We start from the raw sequence: 23,532 nt of genomic DNA on the forward strand, positions 1-23,532 counted from the left end.
CACTTCAGTATAATGATAGATAATATGCTGTAGTTCTGCATCATTACTCAACATCAAGATTTTCCTAGTTTAACTGCTAGTAAAAAATAGGATTTAGTTGTCCCTCTAGAGCAGGAGTGGGGAACCTTTTTTCTGCCAAGGGCCATTTGAATATTTATAACATTTTTCGCAGGCCATACAAATTATCAACTTAAAAGTTATGTTGCTATGGAAAAAGCTCCTAGATTGATTGAATTTTGAGTCCTGCCTGCAGTTGCCTTGGCAGGGCCAGACCAAATGATAAGGCTGGGCCTGCAGGCCAGAGGTTCCTCACGCCTGCTGTAGAGTATGCTGCTGGTGTTCTTTAATCCTCAGGAGTAGTGTTGTGATCCTGCTGTGCTTTAAAAACACAAATAGCGGTTTTAAAAAGATGATGATCAATAACTCTGACAAGACTAAAGGTGCTCATTAGAATCAGGAGTTGGCCCTGGCAGGTGTGTCTTAGTTGGTTGAGTGTCCTCCCATGCACCAAAAGGTTGCTGGATCCCCAATAGGGGACGTGCAGGAGACAGCCGATCTATGTTTCTCTCCTCCCTTCCTCTCTTTCTAAAATCAATAAAAACATATTTTAAAATAAACTTCAAAAAAAGAAAAGAATCAAGAGATATTACCAGTAATGCAACCCCAGCTACCTGTAAACTGAGCCATGTAATTTAAGGAAACAGATTTTTTTCAAACAAATATTATAAAATTAAAATGGCAATACCTATTCCATGTAGCTCTTTTAAAAATGTATAAGTAATCTTGCACTAACATATGTGCCTCCAACCCTGTGATTTTATTTACATGTTGGGCAACAGACTCAAGCTCTAGTTAACTTGAGACCAAGCCTAAGAGCTGGGCCAGCACGTCCCATGGAGCTCAGTACAGGTTGGAGAAAAAGTGTTGGCCTGGCAGTGTGGCCTTTTGCAGCAGTTCCATCACTCTCATGACCCAGTATTGGCAGGTACTGAGCATCTCACATTCATTTCATACTGGGCAGCATCTTTCTTTGCCTTGTTCTGAATGGTATTGATGTGGAGTCTAGCTAAATGTCTTCCCAAGTTTCTCATGTATACTGAGGTCCGAAAGGTGTTTATTTCTGCAAAGAAAAAAAAAAGGGCTAGTATTTTTCTTCCTCCAACATCACCTTTATATCTTCAGAAGAAAAATATCTTCGACTGAGTAAGGCACCCCTTAACTTCTAATAAGCACTATTCTCACCATTTTTTCTTCCTTTCAAACATCAGCTGCTGCTGACTACCGAGCCTTCTCTCAGTTGAGTAGACTTTGTCCTTAGGAGAAGGGAGAAAAGGTTAAATGAAAGAGGGAAGCAGCAGGTTTTTGTCCCCTGTCGGGACCAGAGAACAAGCAAACCAATGTTCATCGTCTAGTCTGTTTCGGTGCTTTTTCTTTTTCTCCCCATTTTCAATATTTCTTACCCCAGCTTGTTTGCCCTCTCAACCATGGTGCACTCCAATTTTACATAAACCAGGACCTAGAACAGCCTGTTTAGATTCCAGTGCAGTTCTAGGACTCTTGCTTTTTTATTGTGTTTCTTTACTTGAGCCTCGGTTCCTCATCTTGCTAACATTCATGCTTTTCTTTATCAAAGTTGTTTTTCAAAAAAATATGTTTTCCTTCATTTTACAGAGAGAGAATGACAGAGGGAGAGAGAGAGAAACATCGAAATGAGAGAAAAACATTGATCAGCTACCTTCTGCACGCCCCCACTGGGGACCAAGCCCAAAACCTGGGCATCAAACTGGCAGCTATTTGGTGCAAGGGGCGATGCTCAACCAACTGGGCCACACCAGCCAGGGCTGTTTATCAAAATTTTTGATAAGTTAAGTTTTTATTTTTGAGAGACCTTGCCCTTACCCCCACTACCTTTTAAACTGAGCATTTTAGAATAATTGTTTCTTGTCCTAGTCCTTCAGTTTTCCTGTATCATTACCCATCCGTTATTGAGCTATCAGAGGGAATGACCAAAAACTAGTACCAGCCCTAGCTGGTTTGGCTTACTGGATAGAGCATCAGCCTGGGGCCTGAAGGGTCCCGGGTTCGATTCCAGTCAAGGGCACATGCCCAGATCGTGGGCTTGATCCCCAGTAGGGGGTGTGCAAAAGGCAGCCAATCAATTATTATCTCTCATCAATGATGTTTCTAGCTCTCTCTCCCTCTCTCCCTTTCTCTCTGAAATCAATAAAAAATATATTTAAAAAACAATAACAACAAAAACTAGTACCATGTTGGCACATACCTCCTTCAAGGACAACCCCTTACCCTGCCCCCCACCAGTAGGTACCAACACACGATTTAAAAAGAGTGTTAGCCTGGCCAGTGTGGCTCAGTAACCAAGAGATTGCCAGTTGGATTCCTAGTCAGGACACATGCCTGGGTTGTGGGCTCGATCCCCAGTAGGGGTGCATGCAAGAAAGCACTGAAAGTCAAATGTCCAGGTTTCTTCTAAGAGCTGCCGAGTGAGAGGATGGGATTTGGGCAGAGCTCTAAAATAAGGCTCTCTCCTATTACATATCCTCAATTATAATGTTAGTTTTTATTTTTGTCTTTGTGGAATCTACTAATAAAAGTATTTTAATCATGTTAATGTACAGCTACAACTTCATAAGAGAAGATTGGCCTTTGCCTAAAGGAGATTTTGTGAAGATTTGATTGGTGTGAAAGAGAGGTTTAGTAGCTGATGGATTATGTCATGGAGAGGGGATTCTCTATTTTTTCTCTTTTTTAAAAGTATAATTTAAAAATAAAGCATTCTCGGGTTACCTATGGAAACCTGAAGTATTCTCGTGCTGAAATTGAGCAATCTAATTCTCTATTGCTTAATTGTTATCATTTATTTTTAGGCACCAAAGGAAGAAATAAAGGAGAGTTTACAAATCTTCAAGGGGTAGCTGCATCTACAAGTGGGAAGATATTAATTGCAGATAGTAACAACCAGTGTGTGCAGGTATGGCCCCTGATTGTATACCTTTGACCCCTGGTGGTGATAAAATAGGTACAGTTGTATATTTTCCTTCTTAAGACTTGAGGTACTTGGTACCAGGGAAGATTATAATGTGTGCATAGACTTTCCTTCAAATGGAACTTGCAGGTTTTTTTGTTTTTTTCTAAATTATTATTTAATACATTTTTATTGATTTCTGAGAGGAAGGGAGAGGGAGAGAGCGATAGAGACGTCCAGGATGACAGAGGATCACCCGTCCGCTGCTTCCTGCACACCAGCTCCTGGGGATCGAGCCCACAACCGGGTCTACGCCCTTGACTGTAATCGAACCCAGGACCCCTTCGGTCCCCAGGCCGATGCTCTACCCACTCGGAACTTGCAGGTTCTGACCTGCAGTGCAGATGACAGAGTTTCTGGCCTATTTCTTCGTCACTCATTTCTGTACGAATTCTCATTCTAATGGCTGTAATTTGTTTTACAGATATTCTCCAATGATGGCCAGTTCAAAAGTCGTTTTGGCATACGAGGACGCTCCCCTGGGCAGCTGCAGCGGCCCACGGGGGTGGCTGTGCATCCCAGTGGGGACATCATTATTGCAGATTACGATAATAAATGGGTTAGCATTTTCTCTTCAGATGGGAAGTTCAAGGTAAGATTAACTACTGATTAACCACTAAACAGTAGAGAGAAGGAATGGGAAATATAAAATGAAATTGTCTTTTTTCCTTTCTGAGATCCAATAAAATATTCAATAGTTCTTCATATACAAAGACATCTTGACTGTTTTACATCAAAGTTTTATGAAGTGAGAGTAACAATGATATTGTCATAAGTCTCCTATGTATCCTACATGTGGCTTCATTTTATAAAGCAGTTAGGTTATCCAGTCAATTTTTGTTTATATACTAGGTTTAAGAGTTAGTAAGAGGCAACTTATATTTTCAAAAATAACCTACAAATTGTCATTGATGAAGTGCCTTCTACTTTCCCAGACCTGTGATAGGTAGATGTGAGAAACAGAATTATAAGACACAATCCCTACCTTTTAGAAATATACAAGCCCAATACACAAGAAATGACAAAAAAAATTCATGTCAGTCTTTATTCGGTCATACCATGTTTGGTACAATCTACAAGTAGAGTGTTAACATATAGAATATAAGGACTGGAAAGAAAAGGAAATGAAGGCTGGCTTCATGGAGAAAATACAAATTGAGCTGCACTTTGAAGGGTCCCATCATTTGACATATCTGCTCTCACTCCCGGCATCATTTCTGTTTCTTGGGCAAGTCACCTTAAAGAGCTCTCTGTCGACAGCTGAAATCTTTACCCTAAGGTGCCATCAAAGAGTATTATCCCATTTTCCGCACTGTTCCCAAGAAGATTATGAGACACTTTGTCAAAGGTGTTTTTGAAAGCCATCTCTATCCCCCGACCGGCTACAGGCTTCTTTTTCAGTTGACAATATGGACTTTAACTCAGACAGACCAACCCATTGGTCTCCCACCTCTGGGGCTTAGTAACTGTTTGGCCTTTGGCCAATTATGTAACTTCCTTGAGCCTTGATTGCCTCATACTCCCATTTTGCATTTGGGATTTGGGTATCAATTAAATGAGATTTTATTTCTGGATCTTATACGTGCCTCATATGAAAAAGCCATCAAGGGAACATTCGTCACCGATGCTTTTAGGAACCTTGTCCAAAACCTGAAGTCTGTTCGGTTAGCCATGATTTGGGTTTCATGGCCTCATGCCGGTTCCTGGTGGTCATCCCTTCCTTGTCTAAATGTTCAGAGCTGATGCTCTTCATAATCCAACTGGGATCCTGAAGATTGCATGACGTTCACCCATTGGTCTCCATTGGAAAAATTTATATTTTCCTTTTTAAAGTTGTGAGATCACTACAGTCATAGCATTTTTATTAAATAGGTTACATAATTATTAATCTTCAGATTGGAGCCTCTATTTGTGTGGGGCAGCATCTTTGCAACCTAGGAAAATTAAAAGCTATTGTTTTAAGTCTACCATATTGCACACAAGTCTTCAATTGCCCTTGATTTTTTTTTTTTTTTTTGCCCCACTAGTAATGTAATGGCTTTGTCTGATGGCCATGTACACAGAAAGGTCTCTTGCCTTTCTATATCTCTAACTTCCCTCCTTTTGTGTTTTCATAATTGTATTTGTAGTATGCCATAACCAAATATGACAATAGAATAAAAGCTATTCAGTGACTTCTTGAAAATATCTATCTAGTTTGGAGACAACCCATAGTTTTTTTTTTCAAACTCTAGCAAATCCATAAATTTTTTAAAATTTATGAATCTTTTAAAATTCAGAATTAAATACACTAAGATAGGTATTGAAATAGGAGTTTTATATAAATTATATTCGAATATTTTACATCTACTATATTAAAACATTGAAACAGAAGAGAGAAGGGTTTCCTGAATTAAACATTTTTTTTACTCAGTGGTTCAATATTCTATATGCAATAGACACTCTCCTGGAAGAATTGGATTCTCATGGTTGGAATACTATTGATAATAATTAGGATAAACACTGAAGAACACTCATGCCCCCTAGAGGATTTGGGAATGGACATGGTGTCATTTCAACATACCATCCCCAACCCATTTTGTTTACAATAGATCTAAAACATCTTTACTTACTATTCTGTTTAAGATGGGAGACACATTGTCAGGTCAAATTCTGTAATTCTTATTTCACTTGGTAGAATCTAATACAGCTAAACTAGGATTGAAGGGAAGTGGAAGGAAAAGAGGTTTTGGTTCAACATTTAAGTTTTTTCTTTTAGATCTGCACTAACTAGTTCTTAACTACATGATAGTATGGCAGTAATCCTTTACTTTCTGTTTTTAAGTGGCAAAATTATCATCCACTTGGTATTATTATATGCCTGGGTCATTCTAAGTAACAACTAGTGTTTATAACGTTAGGTGCTAATAATATTCTTGTTTTAATAATCAGAGTCTTCTCTCTTTTGATCTCTACTGACATATCTTCTATTCATACATGAAAGAAAGTACACAATTTCTTTATAAGCTATTTTGTTATCGTGTCTTTGATCTTTGGGCTAAATGCAGAATCAGAATCAAATTTATATGACATTCTCTTGCCAGAATGCCATTGTTTCTTTTTCTAAAGAGATCAGTTCTGAATCTCAGTCATTTATAAATTTCCAAGGATTAAAGGTTATACAAAGTCTGAACCCCTGCTATGGGAAAGTCCCAATCCTTCTTTTCATACTCTTTCTTTGCCCATATCTTCATGTCTGTTAGGAAAGAAGATAATCCTGTGGGTCGGCTATGATACCAGCTGAGTAGGATGAGGGAGAAGATTATCCTTATGCCATATGCTGTGGTTGACATTGTCCTTTACCCTTCAGAATCTGCATGACCCAGGAAGTAGATAACATAGTTGCCATTTTACAGATGAGAAAACTGAGGTTCAAACTGATGAAAGAGCCCTGACCAGTTTGGCTCAGTGGATAGAGCGTCGGCCTGTGGACTGAAAGGTCCCAGGTTCGATTCCGGTCAAGGGCATGTACCTTGGTTGCGGGCATGTCCCCAGTGGGGGGTGTGCAGGAGGCAGCTGATCGATGTTTCTCTCTCATCGATGTTTCTAACTCTCTATCCCTCTCTCTTCCTCACTGTGAAAAATCGATAAAATATATTTTTTAAAAAATTGATGAAAGAATGAATGAATTTTGCTGTGAAATTTTGATCCTGGTTAACTGGATGAACTGTGGTGTCAAAGGAATTAGAAAATCAGCAAGTGCTAGATTGGGGTTTCTTTTCATTTTTTTAATGGTGGAAATGAAGAAGATAAGTTTGGTTTTACATTGGTTGAGTTTAAGGTGAAACTTGTAAAATAGGCCAAACCGGCCAGGGTGCCACACTGCCTCTTTAGAAGCGAACTGTGACCCCCAGTTAAGGTGATTCCAGAATGTTTTTGGTGGTGATCCCCTTTTTAAAAAACAAGGATTTCAAATAAATATCAATAGCAGATAATAGATGTGACAAAGGCAACTTCCCAGGACAGAGATCATTGTGACATGAGTCGCTGGGTCCGCTGCCTGAACATTCAGGTGAAGGTTTACTAGGAAAAATGTCTGCCTTCGTGTTCTGTATAGTGTGTTCATCTTCTCCGCTGTACTTGCTTCCCACAGACAAAAATCGGATCGGGGAAGCTGATGGGGCCCAAAGGGGTGTCTGTGGACCGCAACGGCCACATCATCGTGGTGGATAACAAGGCGTGCTGCGTGTTTATCTTCCAGCCAAACGGGAAGATAGTCACCAGGTTTGGTAGCCGAGGCAATGGGGACAGGCAGTTTGCAGGTACACTCGACGGTAATATGTAAACCCCCTTTTTTATGCCGCTTCTGCCCACATTTGCATGATGTCGGAGCATGTTGAGGACGCCTCACCCCCAGTATGTTTTCTGGCTTTTGGAAAGATACTGGGGATGAAATCTAAGCAAAAAAGCATGGTTCGATGCTTCTCACTGAGGCCCCCCACAGTAAGTTGAACTGTCATCCATGCGTGGTTTTGACTGGTGGCACTTCACAATTCAGAAGTCTAATCTTCGACTGTTAGTAGTAAATAAAATATATATTTTACAATAAAATATTTTTAAATAAGAATGTATTTAGGAACAGTGGAGTCACTCCTGTCTCCACCTAGCTGTAGCTTTATTTAAAGAGCCACAGAATGAGAATTTTTCCATCTTGTTAAAAGGTGATGATGACAGAGCAGGTGTCCAGAGCATTTGCCTCGTATGGGAATGGCAGTCTCTTTAATTTCTCTCTTTGGCTCACCACTTTGCAGGCCCAAGCTTACTTTAGTTTTTCTTATCTGCGAGAAGAGGCTGAAAGCAGTTTGCCAAATTTCCTTCTTGCAAGGATGTTTTTGGCACTTAACCTTAATTTGCATAATCTTTCTTTATGCTTTGTCTCCAGTTCTGCCAGAGTCTGAATGTCACCCAAAATCATAGAATGTGGGTTTTCTGCTCTACTTTATAAAAAATCTTATATGTTGGAGTCTTTTTTTCTCCAAGCTGAGAGTTACCATGCCTTTCCTCAGCGGGAATAGAAGACCCTAAAATGACTAATACGTGCTCAGGCAAGCTGGCAGCTGTGACGTTCAGATGGTGGTTCGGAGAATGAATTCTGATGCTTATTGCTCATCCCTTCTCATTAGGGCTGCGAACTCTTAGCTGAATCTGGAAGGAGTCAGAGTAGACAGTCACAGGTGTAGAGTGATAGAGATTTCATGTTATCTGGAGCCAGAGGTCTGGCTGAATTATCTTTCAAGGACTGAGGCTCCCCGTCTTTGTTCTTTCTTAAGTAACTAAGTAATATATTGTTTCACAACTGCTATGTTGTCATAATCATTTTTTGTTGTTATGGTCATCTCATATTTTTTTCATCTTTATTGCAGGTCCCCATTTTGCAGCTGTAAATAGCAATAATGAAATTATTGTTACAGATTTCCATAACCATTCTGTCAAGGTACTATAAACATATCAATTGTTGTTACCTTTTAACTGCTTTGATTGAGAAATTCGTCTGGGAGAAAATAATGTAATGCTCACATATGTACACAGGACCCAAAGGAGTTAACCTAGAAGAGCAGATTTTTGCTTCTCCTTAAAGATGCAGGTTTTAATTTGGACATATACACTTTGGAGAGACAGAAAATTGAACAAAATATGGTGGCAATAAGTTTCTTAATTTGAAATTATGTACATGGAGTCAACTTGGAAATTAAATTTGAAAAAGCAATTGCTTGAACTTCAAGAGGCAGAACTTTCTGAAACTTAACATTTCATGGCTATTCAATAATTAAAACAAAACCACTTTTTCTATTTTCTGCATCATAAGGCCTTTCAAACAAAATTAGATATTAGAACTCTGCCACAACAAAAGATTTTGGGAGGGAAATAGCCTTAGCGTACATTCATATAGCATGTTTCATGCTTCTTAGAATGCTTTCACACAACTGATGTTCCAAAGAAAACATTGCCCACTCCTGTTCCCCAAATAGTATAGTACATCTTTCTTCTTTTTTTTAAAAAAAATATTTTTTTATTGATTTCAGAGAGGAAGGGAGAGGGAGAAAGAGATAGAAACATCAATGATGAGAGTGTATCACTTCCTGCACGCCCCCCACTGGGGACTGAGCCTACAACCTGGGCATGTACCCTGACTGGGAGTCGAACTGTGACCTCCTGATTCACAGGTCCACACTCAACCACTGAGCCACACTGATCAGTCGGGCCTGGGCTCTCTCTTTTTATCTCTTCTCTTTGATAGCTGTTGCCATGTAGCTTTTATGGATAGCTGGAGTTTTTTGTTTGTTTGTTTCCCATATAGCACAGAGCAGTTAGCAATAGTTCTGAATTCAGGTCACATCTCTTGATAAATGTAAAAATTATACCTATAGGTCAGGGCTAACAAGTGGTCTGGTTCATTCTTTACCTGTCTTCATTATATATTTTCTTTTGGTGGCAAAACAAGTAAGACTAGATTTGGCATTCTCTATCATTCCAAGACAAAGCAGAAGTACCTGAGCCATTTGGAGTATGCCAAGGAAAACATTCTGACTCAGAGATGATGCAAACAGGCCAACAAAAGATTATTTGTAGGACCTAAGAGAGAGCAGAGAATAATAAGTTGCATTCTTTTTTTAAAAAATATATATATTTTATTGATTTTTTTACAGAGAGAAAGGGAGAGAGATAGAGAGTTAGAAACATCGATGAGAGAGAAACATCGATTAGCTGCCTCCTGCACATCTCCCACTGGGGATGTGCCCGCAACCCAGGTACAAGCCCTTGACCGGAATCGAACCCAGGACCTTTCAGTCTGCAGGCCGACACTCTATCCACTGAGCCAAACCGGTTTTGGCAAGTTGCATTCTTATGAGCACACTAACACTTCCATTGGTCTTTAAAGCTGGAATGCTTTATGTGAAAGGAGATAAAAAGAGTCAGGAGAGACATTTAAAACATGGTTTCTTAGTAAAAGCTAGTTCTTGTTTGTGTCCTTTTCAAAGAACCAAAGAGGTAACTTGCTTACTTGGCAAGCAATTAATTCAGGAAGTGGTCAAGACTTTTTTTTTTCAAATGTTAAAGTAAGTTTAGACTTTAGAGATGGAAGTATCTCACTTTCTCAAGGTAGGTATGTAAAAGAGAGCCATTTCCTGGTCACAGAGATGGCGAAAGGAGAATCTCTAAGAGGTCCTGAGATCTTCCTCAAATTAGATCTGCTCTTAGATGTAGTGAACTTCCTCAGTTTCATATTTCAGGAACCCTTACTCTCTTGGTGCCTTGTGGGTAATACCTTTGGATTGTTAATGAGTATTTCCACACTGGTAGACTGCATAATAATGAAAGCTTAAAATAATATCCTTGCCTCAGTGGTTGAGCATTGACCTAGGAACAAGGAGGTCATGGTTCGATTCCTGGTCAGGGCACATGCCCTGGTTTCAGGCTCAATCCCCAGTAGGGGGCGTGCAGGAGGCAGCCAATCCATGATTCTCTCTCATCATTGATGTTTCTCTCTCTCCTTTCCTCTCTGATATCAATAAAGACATATATTTTTTTTTTAAAAAAATAATAATATCCTGGAGACATTTCAAAACCATTAAGTATCTTCTGAATCATCAAGATAAAATTATGCTTACAATAGCCTTATCATTAAACACATATTCTCTCAAAATCAGCAATCTGTATTTGATATTTATACAGTCACACTCTAGTAATAAGAATGTTTAATTAACCACAACAACCCATTGCTTGCCCATATCAGATGAGAGAATTTGCTTAAGAGTTCTGTTTAATTCCCAATTCTGTCAGCCTCCCTTCTCTCAGTAGTTTCAGGGTCCTATAAACTCTCTAATTTAGCTAAAATATATTCTGAAAAAAAATATATTAAAAAGCCCTTTTTTATTTCTCACCTTCTGCTCTCTCTCTCTCTCTCTCACACACACGCACACACACACTCACTCACTCACTCACTCTCACACAATTTTCCCTGTTATAATTGTGAAATCCAGCCTATTCTTTCTTGTTACGTTGACTTAGTAAAATGGTAATAAATTCTGAGCATCTGGCCTAACAAAAAGCTCCTACTTTCTGACCCAACTTTGAATCATCATCTATCCTGTTAGAAATACAATGCTTATTCTTAAAATGTAGCTATTTATTTAAAGGCAGAAAGAATAATATTGTTGAAAATTATAGCTCTCCTTTCTCGTACTGCCTTATATTTGTATATATTTTATAGTTTATAATGGAAGTATTTTTCACGGAAGTATTCAATAACCAGATAAAAGCTAGAAAAAAAGAACTGATTTAACAAATGATAAATCAGATTTATACAGTAAATTGGGAAACCACAAGTGCAGTGGGAGTCTAGTTTGTAGACTTTTTTAAAAGAATGTCTTAAATTATAGGTCTTGTTATAAATAACCTGCTCAGATAGATATTTTAAAATCCATAATGTTGGCTCAACTATTTTCATTTGAAATGAAATAATTTTAAAATATTTATACAGGTGTTTAATCAGGAAGGAGAATTCATGTTGAAGTTTGGCTCAAATGGAGAAGGAAATGGACAGTTTAATGCTCCAACGGGGGTAGCTGTGGATTCAAATGGAAACATCATTGTAGCCGACTGGGGAAACAGCAGGATCCAGGTAGATTAAAGTGCTGATTTATTTGTGTTGAGTGATTGGTATTTGTTAAAAGTGGAGGATTAACTGTACCCAGACCTTGATGTTTTTCACTCTCATTGGTTAGGTCATAAGACCATAGATAATCTCACAAGAAATGCCAGACTAAGGAAGATGGAGACAAAAAATGTCAACATATTACCAGAGTGAAACCCTCTAAATCAGGTGTTTTTAACACGTATCCCACAGACCCCCAGAGAGTTTGTGGGTAGAATTCATGAGGTCTTTTGAGCAAAAATATTATATTATTGTTTTTACTAACTTCTAATTAAAAATTATCATTTACTTTCATTATGAATATAGGCAATAGTTTTTGTAATATCTATAACTTTGTCACCAAGAGAAATCACAGAAATTTTCTTGTTACAATTGCAGACATCTTGAATTATCATTTATGCTCATTCAAAATTGTAGTTATTAGTAGGCCCATCATTATTTCTTGTTATTTAATGTATTAGTTTAAAAAGCACACATATTACTATAATTAAAATTTTGTAATATTTTTATTATATTTTAATATGATTGTTTCCCTTCATAATACCACATATTTTCTTTAATCTTTTGCTAAATAACCTGAACCAAAGAGGAAATCTGAAGGAAAATTTTAAAATATACTGACTGAATGAAAATGCAAATATAGCATATCATATTTTGTGGCATGCAGCTAAAACAGTGCTGAAAGCGAAATTTCCCCCAAGCTTTGTGGAGATTGACATATAACATTGTGTTAGTTAGTGTACAATTGTTGATTTAATACTCCTATATATTGTAAAATGGTTGCCACCATAGCATTACATGACATGATCATGTCACAGTCACATTGCTATCGGAGGAGTACATGAATGGGATTCCTCCATTGCTGGTGGGGTTCTTGGGGCACCGCTGAAATGAGCGCTTTCAGAATTCCCCGTGGGAGAATGAGGTAGAAGACTTTATTTGTTTAGAGAAATATTTCTCAGTTTCCAATGTCCTATTTCCCTTAAACCAGTCCTAAAAGAGGAGCAGCTGTGGGTTCAGCAAAGCCATGTCCAGAGCTTCCTTTCCATGTTGCAGCCGGGTCCACTCAACATTCAGGCTAATTAAAGTCCATTTAGGCCATTCTGTGGATGAATGCAGGGGAGCACGCCCCCTGCAACAGGGGTCAAGTGCAAGCAGCAAGGGAGAGGCCAAGAGCCAAAAGGCGAGAACTCTCTTTGTTCAGAAGTTTAAATATTCAGTTTCAAGCCCTTGCAGTGGCCATGCCTATTCTGGCCAATTACTTGTTCCCAGGTATGATTGACAGACAGGTAAGCACCTTCCCATGTCACTCAGACCTTATTGGGCATGTGTCTAAACTGCCTTTGTCCAGTCCCTTTCCCCAGCGATCACCTGGGAACACTCACGTGCCGAGTGTTAAATTAGCAAAGCTGTATAAATGGAATGCTATATTATCTCGTCCTCCCTTTACTCCTTTCCTGTTACTAACAGCCAGGTTATTATAACAGGATCAACATCATTACCATTTCTTTTTTGTGGTGAGAACATTTAGGTCTGCTCTCTTGGCAGCTTTCAAGTGCATAACACAGTATTGACTGTTATCACCGTCCTGTGCATTAGATCCCCAGAACTTACTTATCTTCTAACTGGAAGTTTGTACCCTTTGACCAACTGCTCCCCATTTCCCTCACCCCCCAGCCCTGGAAACCACCACTCTACCTGAGAGGGAAATTAATAGCACTAAATGCTTTCATTAGCAAAGAGGAAAAGTTGAAAATCAATCATCTAAGCTAGTGGTCGGCAAACCATGGCTCGAGAGCCACATGCGGCTCTTTGGCCCCTTGAGTGTGGCTCTTCCACAAAATACCACATGCGCACGCGCACATACAGTGCGAAGTTGACTTAAAACTTTAAGTAAAGTTTATTAAGTTAATTTTATGGAACGTTGTGGAGTGAAAGAAGATGTAGTGTCAAGGACCGAGAAAGGTATGTTGAGATGGTTTGGACATATAGAGAGGATGAACGAAAGGAGATAGACAAAACAAGTATACAAGACGAGTGTGGATGGGAGAGTTGGAAGAGGTCGACCTCAGCAAATGTACCTCAATCAGATTGAGGACGTTTTTAGCAAAGGCCAGCATAGAAGTACCCTAATTAAGTTAATAACAATGTACCTACCTATATAGTTTAAGTTAAAAAAATTTGGCTCTCAAAAGAAATTTCAATCATTGTACTGTTGATATTTGGCTCTGTTGACTAATGAGTTTGCTGACCACCGATCTAAGCGCCCACCTCAAGAAGCTAGAGAGAAAGGAGCAAAGCAAACTGAAAGCAAGCAGAAGGAAGGCAACAGTGAAGATCAGATCAGATCGATGAAATTCAAGATAGAAAAACAATAAAGTTGGTTCTTTGGAAAGATCAATAGAATTGACAAGCCTCTAGCAAGACTGACAAAGAAAGGGAGAAAAGAGACAAACTACTATCATATAGACTCTGCAGACTTCAAAAGGATAGTAAGGAAATTCTAGGAACAACTCCATACGCATCAATTTGACAACTTAAATGAAATGGACCAACTCCTCAAAAAGTACAAACTCCACAACTCACCCAATATAAAATAAATGATTTGAATAGCCCTATAATGATTAAGGAAATTTAGCTCATAATTTTAAAACTCCCCCAAAATAAATCTCCAGACTCAGATGGTTTCACTTGAGAATGCTACCAAATATTTGAAGAAGGTTTAGCATCAGTTCTACACAATTTCTTTCAAAAAATAGAAGACATAGGAACACTTTACAGTTCACTTTCCAGCTTAGTTTCTCATGCCCCGATCCCAAAACCAGGCTAAGACAGCACCAAAAAGAAAACTACAGACCACATTCCTCATGAATATAGATGCAAAAATACTTAACAAAATATTATCAAATAGATTTCAGCCACAAATAAAAATCTCTCACCCTAGCTGGTTTGGCTCAGCAGATAGAGCAAGAAAGGTCCTTGGTTCAATTCCAGTTAAGGGCACATGCCCGGGTTGTGAGCTCGATCCCCAGTAGGGGGCGTGCAGGAGGCAACCGATCAATGATTCTCTCTCATCATTGATGTTTCTATCTCTCCCTCTCCCTTCCTCTCTGAAATAAATTAACACATAATAAATTAATTAATTTAAAAAAAAACAAGTGTCTTAAAAAAAAAATCTCTCCATGACTAAATGGTGTTTATTCCAAGGGTGTATGACTCTTTCAGTATTTGAAAATCCATAAAAGAAAAGAAAAATAAATTGGACTTCATCAAAATTAAAAACTTTTGCCCTCTGAAAGATTCTGTTAACAGGATAAAAAGATAAGCAATAGACTAGAAGAAAATATTTATAAATTTCATATATGACAAAGGATTTATACCTAGAATATATGTATAAAGATTCTCAGAATTTAACAGTAAAGGAACCAAATAATCCCACTAGAAAATGGGCAAAAGACATGGAGAGAAATTTCACTGAAGAGGACATACCCATGAAAAGATGTTCCATATCACTAGACATGAAGGGAGTGCAAATTAAGACATGATGAGATATTACTACACATATTTTAGATAGCTAAAATAAAAAATATTGACAATGCCTAATGCTGGCAAGTATGCAGAGAAACTAGATCTCTTCGACATTGCGAGTAGGAATGTATAATGCCAGGCAGTCTTTAAAATCGTTTGACAGTTTCTTTAAAATATTGAAAATATATTTACCATACAACCCAGCAGTTGCATCCCTGGGCATTTATCCCAGAAAAATGAGAATGCATGTCCATACAAAGATGTGTACATTGCCATTCATAGAAACTTGGGTATAGTCCAAAACTGAAAATAACCAAGATGTTTGTTGACAGGTTAATGGCTAAACAAACTGGTATGTCCGTACTATGGAATATTACTCAGCAGTGAAAAGGAAGAGACTAATGATGTGCTCAACTGCTTAGATGCATCTTAGGGGCATTGTGCTGAGTGGAAAAAGCCCCTGTCAAAAGATCACATACTGTATGATTCCCTTTCTGTACCCTTCTTGAAATGTTAAAATCACAGAGAAGGAAGGCAGATTAGTGGTTGACAAAAGTTAGAGATGGTGGGCGAAGGGCAGTATGTGAGACTGTGAAGAGGCAGCATGAGGGAGGTCTTTGTGAGGATGGAATAGTTCTGTGTGATGATTGTGGTGGTGGTAATATGAATCTATAATTGTGATAAAATGATATACAACTATACACATACATCCCAATGTCAGTTTGCCATTGGGGGAAATTGGGGGAAGGGTACACAGGCTCCCTCTTGACTATCTTGGTGGCTTTCTATGCATCTATGATTATTTCAAAATTGGAAGTTAACAAAAACAAATTTAAAAGAAGAAGAATTTAAATATATTTTCATGATTTCAGAATAATAATATCATGAATGGCATTTGGCACTTTGGGTATAAAAAAATTATAAAACTGCTCACATTCTGGAAAAAAATAACACTAAAACACTATTTTGAGACTATACAGTCGTCGTCAGACTGCCAAAGGGGTCTATGATACAAAAAAATTTTTTTTGACTTTTTTCTAAATTAAGAATAAAGCTGTTAAATTCTCAAACTGAAGAAGACTTCTTTTCTTCGTGTAGACACCTGCATGGATCTAAACATGCATTTACAGACGGGGCTATTCATCTTTGCCAATGTGGCCCTGTGCAATGCACTTGAGAACCCAGAGTGCACTGGTTAAACCTAGTAGCACTCAGATGCCTCTGAGGACAGCAATGGTCAGCAATTTAAATCTGTTATATGAATCTACTTCTCAGAAAAAGGGTTGAGACTATAAATGTAACACTAAATACTTTCATTTCTGAAATATATTTGTTTTGCTTAATTATCCCAGTGGGCATCTACATTTAAAAGAGGCTTTCTATGTCTGATGTTAAGCCAGAAACCAACAGGGAACCAAGTCACAAAGCACTTCTGTGTAGGTCCACATATGATGAGCTGTGTTGTGACCCTCGTAGCACCTGCCTGGTTACACTGCCTTTCGGAACATCTGATGGGCCAAACACAATGGCCCAAAGAAACCAGAGTGGGCCTTGCGAAGAAGTGTTCCTGATCTTTTTATGTCATCATAGCAGAAGCTTACAGAACAAAAGACCACCTCCTATCTAAATGTACATGTTGAACCATGTACATGTTGATTTATTATACTTTATTCTTTTCTGAAAAGAAAAAAAATAATCTCTATTTCTCATCGCATATTATGACTCAGGACCATTCTTATGTGATCGAGTGGCTTATTTTTCTCACTTATGATTGTGGATAAAAGAGGGATATAAGGCTAGAAGGGGGAAATGTGAGGGTTTGAGTGAGAAATAAGACTGATTCATTTTTTAAGCACCATCCAGGGCAGTGGTCGCCAACCTTTGGACCTCATGGACCACCAGTGGTCCACGGACCACCGGTTGGCGACCGCTGATCCAGGGCATTCCCCTCCAATCTGACCACTGTAAGAACATAAGTATGATCTGGTGGCCAATGGCATGTTCTTTGTCAGTGAATCTCAGTGTGAGGAGAAAAAGCAAGGTAAGTGGAGGGTGGGGAGGTATTGTATATTTGATAGCGACCTAAACAAACCTAGATGCACATGCTTTTACAAACGTTAGTAAACTCCTATTTCTCACCATATTACTGTAACTTTTCCTGTAACACTCTGTCCTTTTTTGACAGGTTTTTGATGGAAGTGGATCATTTCTGTCCTACATTAACACATCTGCTGACCCGCTCTATGGTCCCCAAGGCCTGGCCCTGACTTCAGATGGCCATGTTGTGGTTGCAGACTCTGGGAACCACTGTTTCAAGGTCTACCGGTACTTACAGTAACGGCGGGCAGCTGGACGGCCCCTGGCAAAGGTCTTGCACTATAAACTGGAATGGATTTCTCGCCGCGGGACCAGATTATACTAGACTTTTCATGCTAGAAGGAATCATTGGTGAATTTTCCAAGGTTATTTCTGAATGTAACAATTTCCTTAAAAACTGCATATTTGATTTCTGTAATTGACCTTTAGGGTTAAAAAGAATCTATAAAAACCGCAAAGTTTTACACCTGTGAACTATGGCTTATAGGACAGGGATGTATGTAGTTAAACCAATTGTGCAAATCAAATAAGCGTTAAAAAAAATACCTGGGAGATTTAAAGATATTTGTTAAGCCTGTGAACGGTAGCCTTTGCACAGAGCTTCCAAAAACAAAACAGAACAAAACAAAAACAAAATCTGTTGTGGTTATATACTTTAACCTCGGTCACAAGGCCTGGGGGATCTTCTAACCTCACTTTTACACTTGGTATTACTCTTGTGACTTTTTTGGCTATCAGTAACTACATATAAATTACTTTAGAGAAAAAAAAAAAGACCGTCTTGCAAAAATCCTCTCATCTGTGATTAGCAGGCCTCTGAGTTGAGCACTTAAAAATAAATGCGAACTTTCTATCCTTCCTGGGTTAGATCAAAGATCCATTTTTGGGTTCTTTTCACCTTCTTTCTCCTAGTCACCTTGTATTGAAAAACAAAGTACATTTTTTCAGGGAAACCTGAAACTCCTAATGCTTTGAAAAGCATATTCTAATAGTAATGCTACCTGTTGGTAAGCCAACAGCCCAACTCCAGATCAATGCACTGGATGTCATCAAGAAAAAGTTAGTCATGTTTTATGTGCCATGTTCTCACATGTGTCTCTCCTCTTCCACTTCATGAAAGCGAAAGCTTTACCTCCTGCAAAATGTCAGCACATGTAGTAGGACACCAGTATCCTAGGACAGAGAGCCATAAGTAGCCCCTCGGAGGACAGATGGTGTCAGCCAAAGGCATGTGACTGAGTAATGGTTTCCCCTTAGAAAGCAAGTGTTACCAAAGTTGTGAAAGCGTTACAGGTAAGGGCATGTTATGGTTATTTATCATTGTCTAATGAATAGTAGAGGCATTAAAGGACTATGTATACATGATTAGGGTAAGGTAGAATGTATCATATATATCTATATAGATAGCTGAATCTTTGGTGTATTGAAATAGGCAGCCCTCTGAAAGACAGAAGCAGCGTCCAGCCTTTCTTCAGCACATTCCTTTTACGGAGCAGCTTCAAGCCGTCCAGTCCTAGTAGAACAAGCCCTAAAGCAGATTTAATCTTTGCCATTTTCCAGGAATGATGGTATCGGCTGACGTTGCATCACAAAATGACCTTCTGGTCTTTCAAAAAAAAACAAAAACAGGTCAAAAGAGAAAAGTTAAACTTGAATTACATTTAAAAGAAGTATAAATGCATTTTGAGAAAAAGTAAGAATAATTTAGCTGGTTATTAATCTGTCATTGGTACTGTAAAATAAGATGTGGTTTATTTTCACTGTTTAATTTTCTACTCAGTTCTACCAAATAGGATGTCATGTTTGGCATTTTCGTTAATGACTTTGGGATCTTTTTCACTGAAAGCACCTTAGAACTGTACTATAAGAAAACATTTCCCATATGTATAATTATATGAATGTGATGTTTATTGCTTTTTAATTTATAATTCAGCCCCTCTCTTATATAGGAATTTTTTTAAATTTAGAAGGGAAATCTAACTACTTCCAATTGTCTATCAAATTTATGCCCAAATCCACCTCTGAAAAAAATTTTTTTCAGAAAGATTTACATTTAGATTTAGTACATCTTTAGTTAGGTAGAGTTTTCAAAATATTGAGGTTGTGATAAAATTATAAAATTTAGTAACATTTTTAGAATGTTAAGACACTGTTTCCTAACAGAGTTGAAATAAGTCTTTGAATTTAAATATTCATATTTAATGAGTGCCTACTAGAAGCCAGGCTGTTCTTGGCACTGGGGACTTAGTGATGGAGGAAACAGACAAAATTCCTGCCCCCTTGGAACTTACACTCTAAGGAGGGAATTTCATTTTGCTCTTTATTAATATTCTGCATAAAAGATAAGCTAGACTTCTGATAGCTCCTAGACTATTTAAAAGAAACCTTTTAAAAATTGGTTAAAATCATTTTAGTTTATTTCCACAAGTAAAGAATGGCTTCCTATTTAGATCCAGTCACAGGCTATTGATATTAAGACTAGTTTACTTAAAGATTGGTTTGTTTTGGGGTTTTTTTGCACAAAATTTAAATTATATGTGTGAATTTAGAAATTGAGCAGCTATCATACAGTATCATGCTGGATATCTCAATTAGTAGATTGAAGACAAAGCTAATTTTTTTTTTTTTTTTTTTACATATGACTATTGGCGCAAACTGGAATGGAAGAAAAGGTACTTTGATTCAGACCTGTTTATCTGTTACTAAAACACATGCACTCCAGGAAACACTATATTCCCCCCCCCCAAAAAAATATGTAATCCTATATGTTAAATTATAAATAACATTTCATATTTGGATACATATGTGCATTTACTGTATTTCTTGGTAAGCATATTTTAGGGGGCAAAGTGCTGCTAAGATACAAATAGACAAGATTTAAGTGAAATTTTGTCACATTCTGTGGAAAATGGTTTCTGGTAAACTGAGAAGGAAATTTAAAAGTTAAGTGACTTTCTTCTGGGCTACCATTATTGCTTGATTTCTCTTTGTCAAGTGTACAGAACCTGTCATACATTCATGATAAGTAGCACTGAAAAATTATCCCTTCAAATTTCCCCTGGGCACTATGGTCAAATATTGCCAGTTAGAATGTAAAGGTCAGTGACAATGCATTTCTTCCCAATACAGACCTCCCCTGCTGGACACGGGTGGTAAAGATCACTTGACCATTCAGAAACACATGAATAAAAAGCCTTTATGACTTTGCCATTTCTTAGTGGTACTTAGTATTTTGATCAAACGTTCATCTCCAGTAACGAAACAAGTCCCCAAGTTTCCTTATTTTCATTTATCCCTTGACTAGATTTGAGGCAAATAAATACTACAGGTCCATGAAACTAGAACACACTTGCTTCTACTACTAAATATACAGGGTATGTCCTAACATGGAATTAACTGGAATAGCAGTACACTAGCAAGTGACTGTGGATCCTTAACATTAAGGGGTTCACACAAACGCTTTGGCAGTGCCTACTGAGTTAATTGGAGGGAATGCCAAATACACGTCAGGTCATCTGTAGATTGCTTCAAATGGGAAAAACCTTTTTGTACATTTGGACTCTACAGTATCCTCTCTATTCACCAGCTCGTGAAAAGGAAGGAGTATTTTTAGTTTAACAATTTTTAAAAAGACCTTTCCAGGTAGGGTAAAACTAAAGCTATTTGCTGCAAACATGATCTAAGTTGTAATACTGTTGCATTCTCTAAACGTTGCAGGGTTTTAAAATTTACAATTACTTTAATATTTTTGATAACTAGGAATCTAGTATTGCCATAAAGGAACTAAGTGCCCATTAAAGATTTGTTTGGTATAAATAAATAATTTTTTTGTTTTGTTTTAAATGACAGTAAGCTACAAATCATGGTGTTAACCTTAAACTTTCCCAAGATGAATTGTGTGGCAGTGATCGTGTGGTTGGTTTGTGGAGAACGTATGAAAGCTATTAATATTCTAAAACCGATTGATAAATTGGCTATGTTGTTCCAATGAATGTACAGCATTTCCATTAACCTTTGAAAGCAGCACAGCCTTAAACGCAATGCTTTTGCTTTGTGACTCGGAATGTTTTGTCATTAACAAGAGTGTATTCTTGTAATATAATTCTTTATATCGTTTTCAAGTCTGGCCTTTCAATCCTATGTATGAGTAAACAGATTTTTTTCCTTCCTTTTTTTCGTTTTAAATTTTGTACATTCCATCTGTATAGGTCTGTTTCATACGTTCTGTGTATAGAACACTGAGCCTCCTGCTCTCTGATGTTGATTCTGTTTGATGTATGCTCATTTGTTCTTTTATGAATCAAAATGCTGACTGCCTATTTAAAGAAAAGAATAAACGCTGTGCATCGGAGTGTTTGTATGTTCGTAGCTGCATACGTACCACAGTATTTTGGATGCTTTTAGTGTACAATAGAACTTTAATTCTGTCTTGAAACATAGGAGAAACAAGATTCATGCGTATTATCTTTACCATGCACAAAAAAAATCTCAAATCATTATAATAAAGCTTGTTTTCTCCGTTTTGAGGGTGAATGTTTGTTTATTTAACATAGTCTCTTTTCTAAGGTAGGGCAGCGAAGGGATGTTCTAGAATTTGTGGAAGGTAGCCCTCCCGCCACCGAACACCTGATACTAGTCTAGTGAGAAGGGCCCGCCCCAGCCCGGCCGCCAGGGGTCGCTGCGCGCCTTCGGGGCGAAGGCCGGTCACGCCCACCGCTTCCCTTCCGTCGCTCCGCCCCCGGGGCGGGGTTGGCGCCAAAATCAAACCCTCCTGGGCTTGCCCCGCCCCTCGCCTCCAGCGCCGGCCCCGCCGCCCCCGGAAGACGCCGGGCTGCGCCATGGTAAGACCGGAGGCCGGCTCCGGGGGCCCCTTCCACCCCGGCCTCCGGCTGCGGGAGGCCCCCTGGGCTTCGGGGGCGGGTGCTCCGCCCTGCGCCTCCCGCGGAGGGGCCGCTAGGTCGACACCTGGTCCCCCCGCCCTTTCCGGCCCGACGCGGCCCTGAGCGCAGGCCGCCCACCTGCCTCCGCCGCGGGAGCCGGAGGCCGGGGCGCAGCGCCGGGACCCCCGCCCCCTGCGCCCCGGGGCCGCGGACGCCCGCCTGCAGCCCACCCCGCTGCAGCCCACCCCGCTGCACCCCGCCCCGCTGCACCCCGCGGCCGGCGGCTGTCTCCCGGGGCGTTCGGGAGCGTGACCCGAGCATCGCAAACCCTCTGCCCCCGGGACCTGGAGTCACTTCCGAACCGGTGCCCCTCTCCCCGCCTGCCGGCCCCTACGTGCAGCCCCTTAGGGCAGTGGTTCTCAACCTTCCTAATGCCGCGACCCTTTAATACAGTTCCTCGTGTTGTGACCCCCAACCATAAAATTATTTTTGTTGCTACTTCATAACTGTAATTTTGCTACTGTTATGAATCATCATGTAAATATCTGATCTGCAGGATGTATTTTCATTGTTACAAATTGAACATAATTAAAGCATAGTGATTAATCACAAAAACAATATGTAATTATATATGTGTTTTCCGATGGTCTTAGGCGACCCCTGTGAAAGGGTCGTTCAACCCCCAAAAGGGTCGCGACCCACAGGTTGAGAACCGCTGCCTTAGGGGAACCCGAGACCCGGCAGGACGCCCTGGTCCCACCTGCCTCCCTTGATCTTGGACCATTGAGTGGGTTTATGCATCGCAAAGGGTAGGGGACGTGTCTGAGCTGCTCTCAATTTCATACGTAACCCAGGGACTCTTCACTTCAGATGATTCCTTTGGAAATCAGTTGTTTTTTCCCCAAAGGGCATGCATCTCCCTTTGGGGCCACGGGCAGCTGGTGGGCAGGGAGTTGGTCGCTTCCTTAGGGACGCACCTGGGAGGGCGCCAGGTCCTCCGGGAACTTAATGTCTTCGGGGCCATCAAGTCATTTGCATAAATCTTCCAAGTTTCATGCTGGCTTTTTGTTTTTGTTTTTCTGCTTCTGTTGGCAGAGAATCAACATCTAATTAAACAGACCTAAGATTTTAATATCTTCATTTAGTGCAGCGGCCGTTATTTTTTGCCGAGCGAATGGTAGACAAGGATTTAGGTTGTACGCTGTTTACGTGAAGGTTCTTGTCCAGATGTAATTATAACTGATAACGGCCTCTTTGTGGTTAAACTACCCTCCCAGCCACCTGGGCAT

At 39.3% G+C, this 23,532-nt stretch overlaps 2 protein-coding genes across 10 annotated transcripts in view; both read left to right on the plus strand.

The window, feature by feature from the left end:
• TRIM2 (tripartite motif containing 2) overlaps positions 1-21,884 on the plus strand; it is a 125,027-nt gene extending 103,143 nt beyond the window's left edge. For all 8 annotated transcript variants that reach the window (XM_070415337.1, XM_070415336.1, XM_070415332.1 and 5 more), the window contains exons 7-12: positions 2,886-2,989; positions 3,468-3,635; positions 7,176-7,344; positions 8,446-8,516; positions 11,565-11,705; positions 17,452-21,884. In XM_070415337.1, coding sequence (XP_070271438.1) covers positions 2,886-2,989; positions 3,468-3,635; positions 7,176-7,344; positions 8,446-8,516; positions 11,565-11,705; positions 17,452-17,604 — 806 coding nt within the window. In that variant the 3' untranslated portion in view covers positions 17,605-21,884. The remainder of the gene's footprint in view (positions 1-2,885; positions 2,990-3,467; positions 3,636-7,175; positions 7,345-8,445; positions 8,517-11,564; positions 11,706-17,451) is intronic.
• A 288-nt stretch (positions 21,885-22,172) lies between these two features.
• MND1 (meiotic nuclear divisions 1) overlaps positions 22,173-23,532 on the plus strand; it is a 95,291-nt gene continuing 93,931 nt past the window's right edge. For both annotated transcript variants that reach the window (XM_070415339.1, XM_070415338.1), the window contains exon 1: positions 22,173-22,204. In XM_070415339.1, coding sequence (XP_070271440.1) covers positions 22,202-22,204 — 3 coding nt within the window. In that variant the 5' untranslated portion in view covers positions 22,173-22,201. The remainder of the gene's footprint in view (positions 22,205-23,532) is intronic.

Source organism: Myotis yumanensis, unplaced genomic scaffold, assembly GCF_028538775.1.
Source record: "Myotis yumanensis isolate MYYU_CA2020_CCGP unplaced genomic scaffold, mMyoYum1.0.hap1 SCAF_5, whole genome shotgun sequence".
Lineage (NCBI taxonomy): Eukaryota > Metazoa > Chordata > Mammalia > Chiroptera > Vespertilionidae > Myotis > Myotis yumanensis.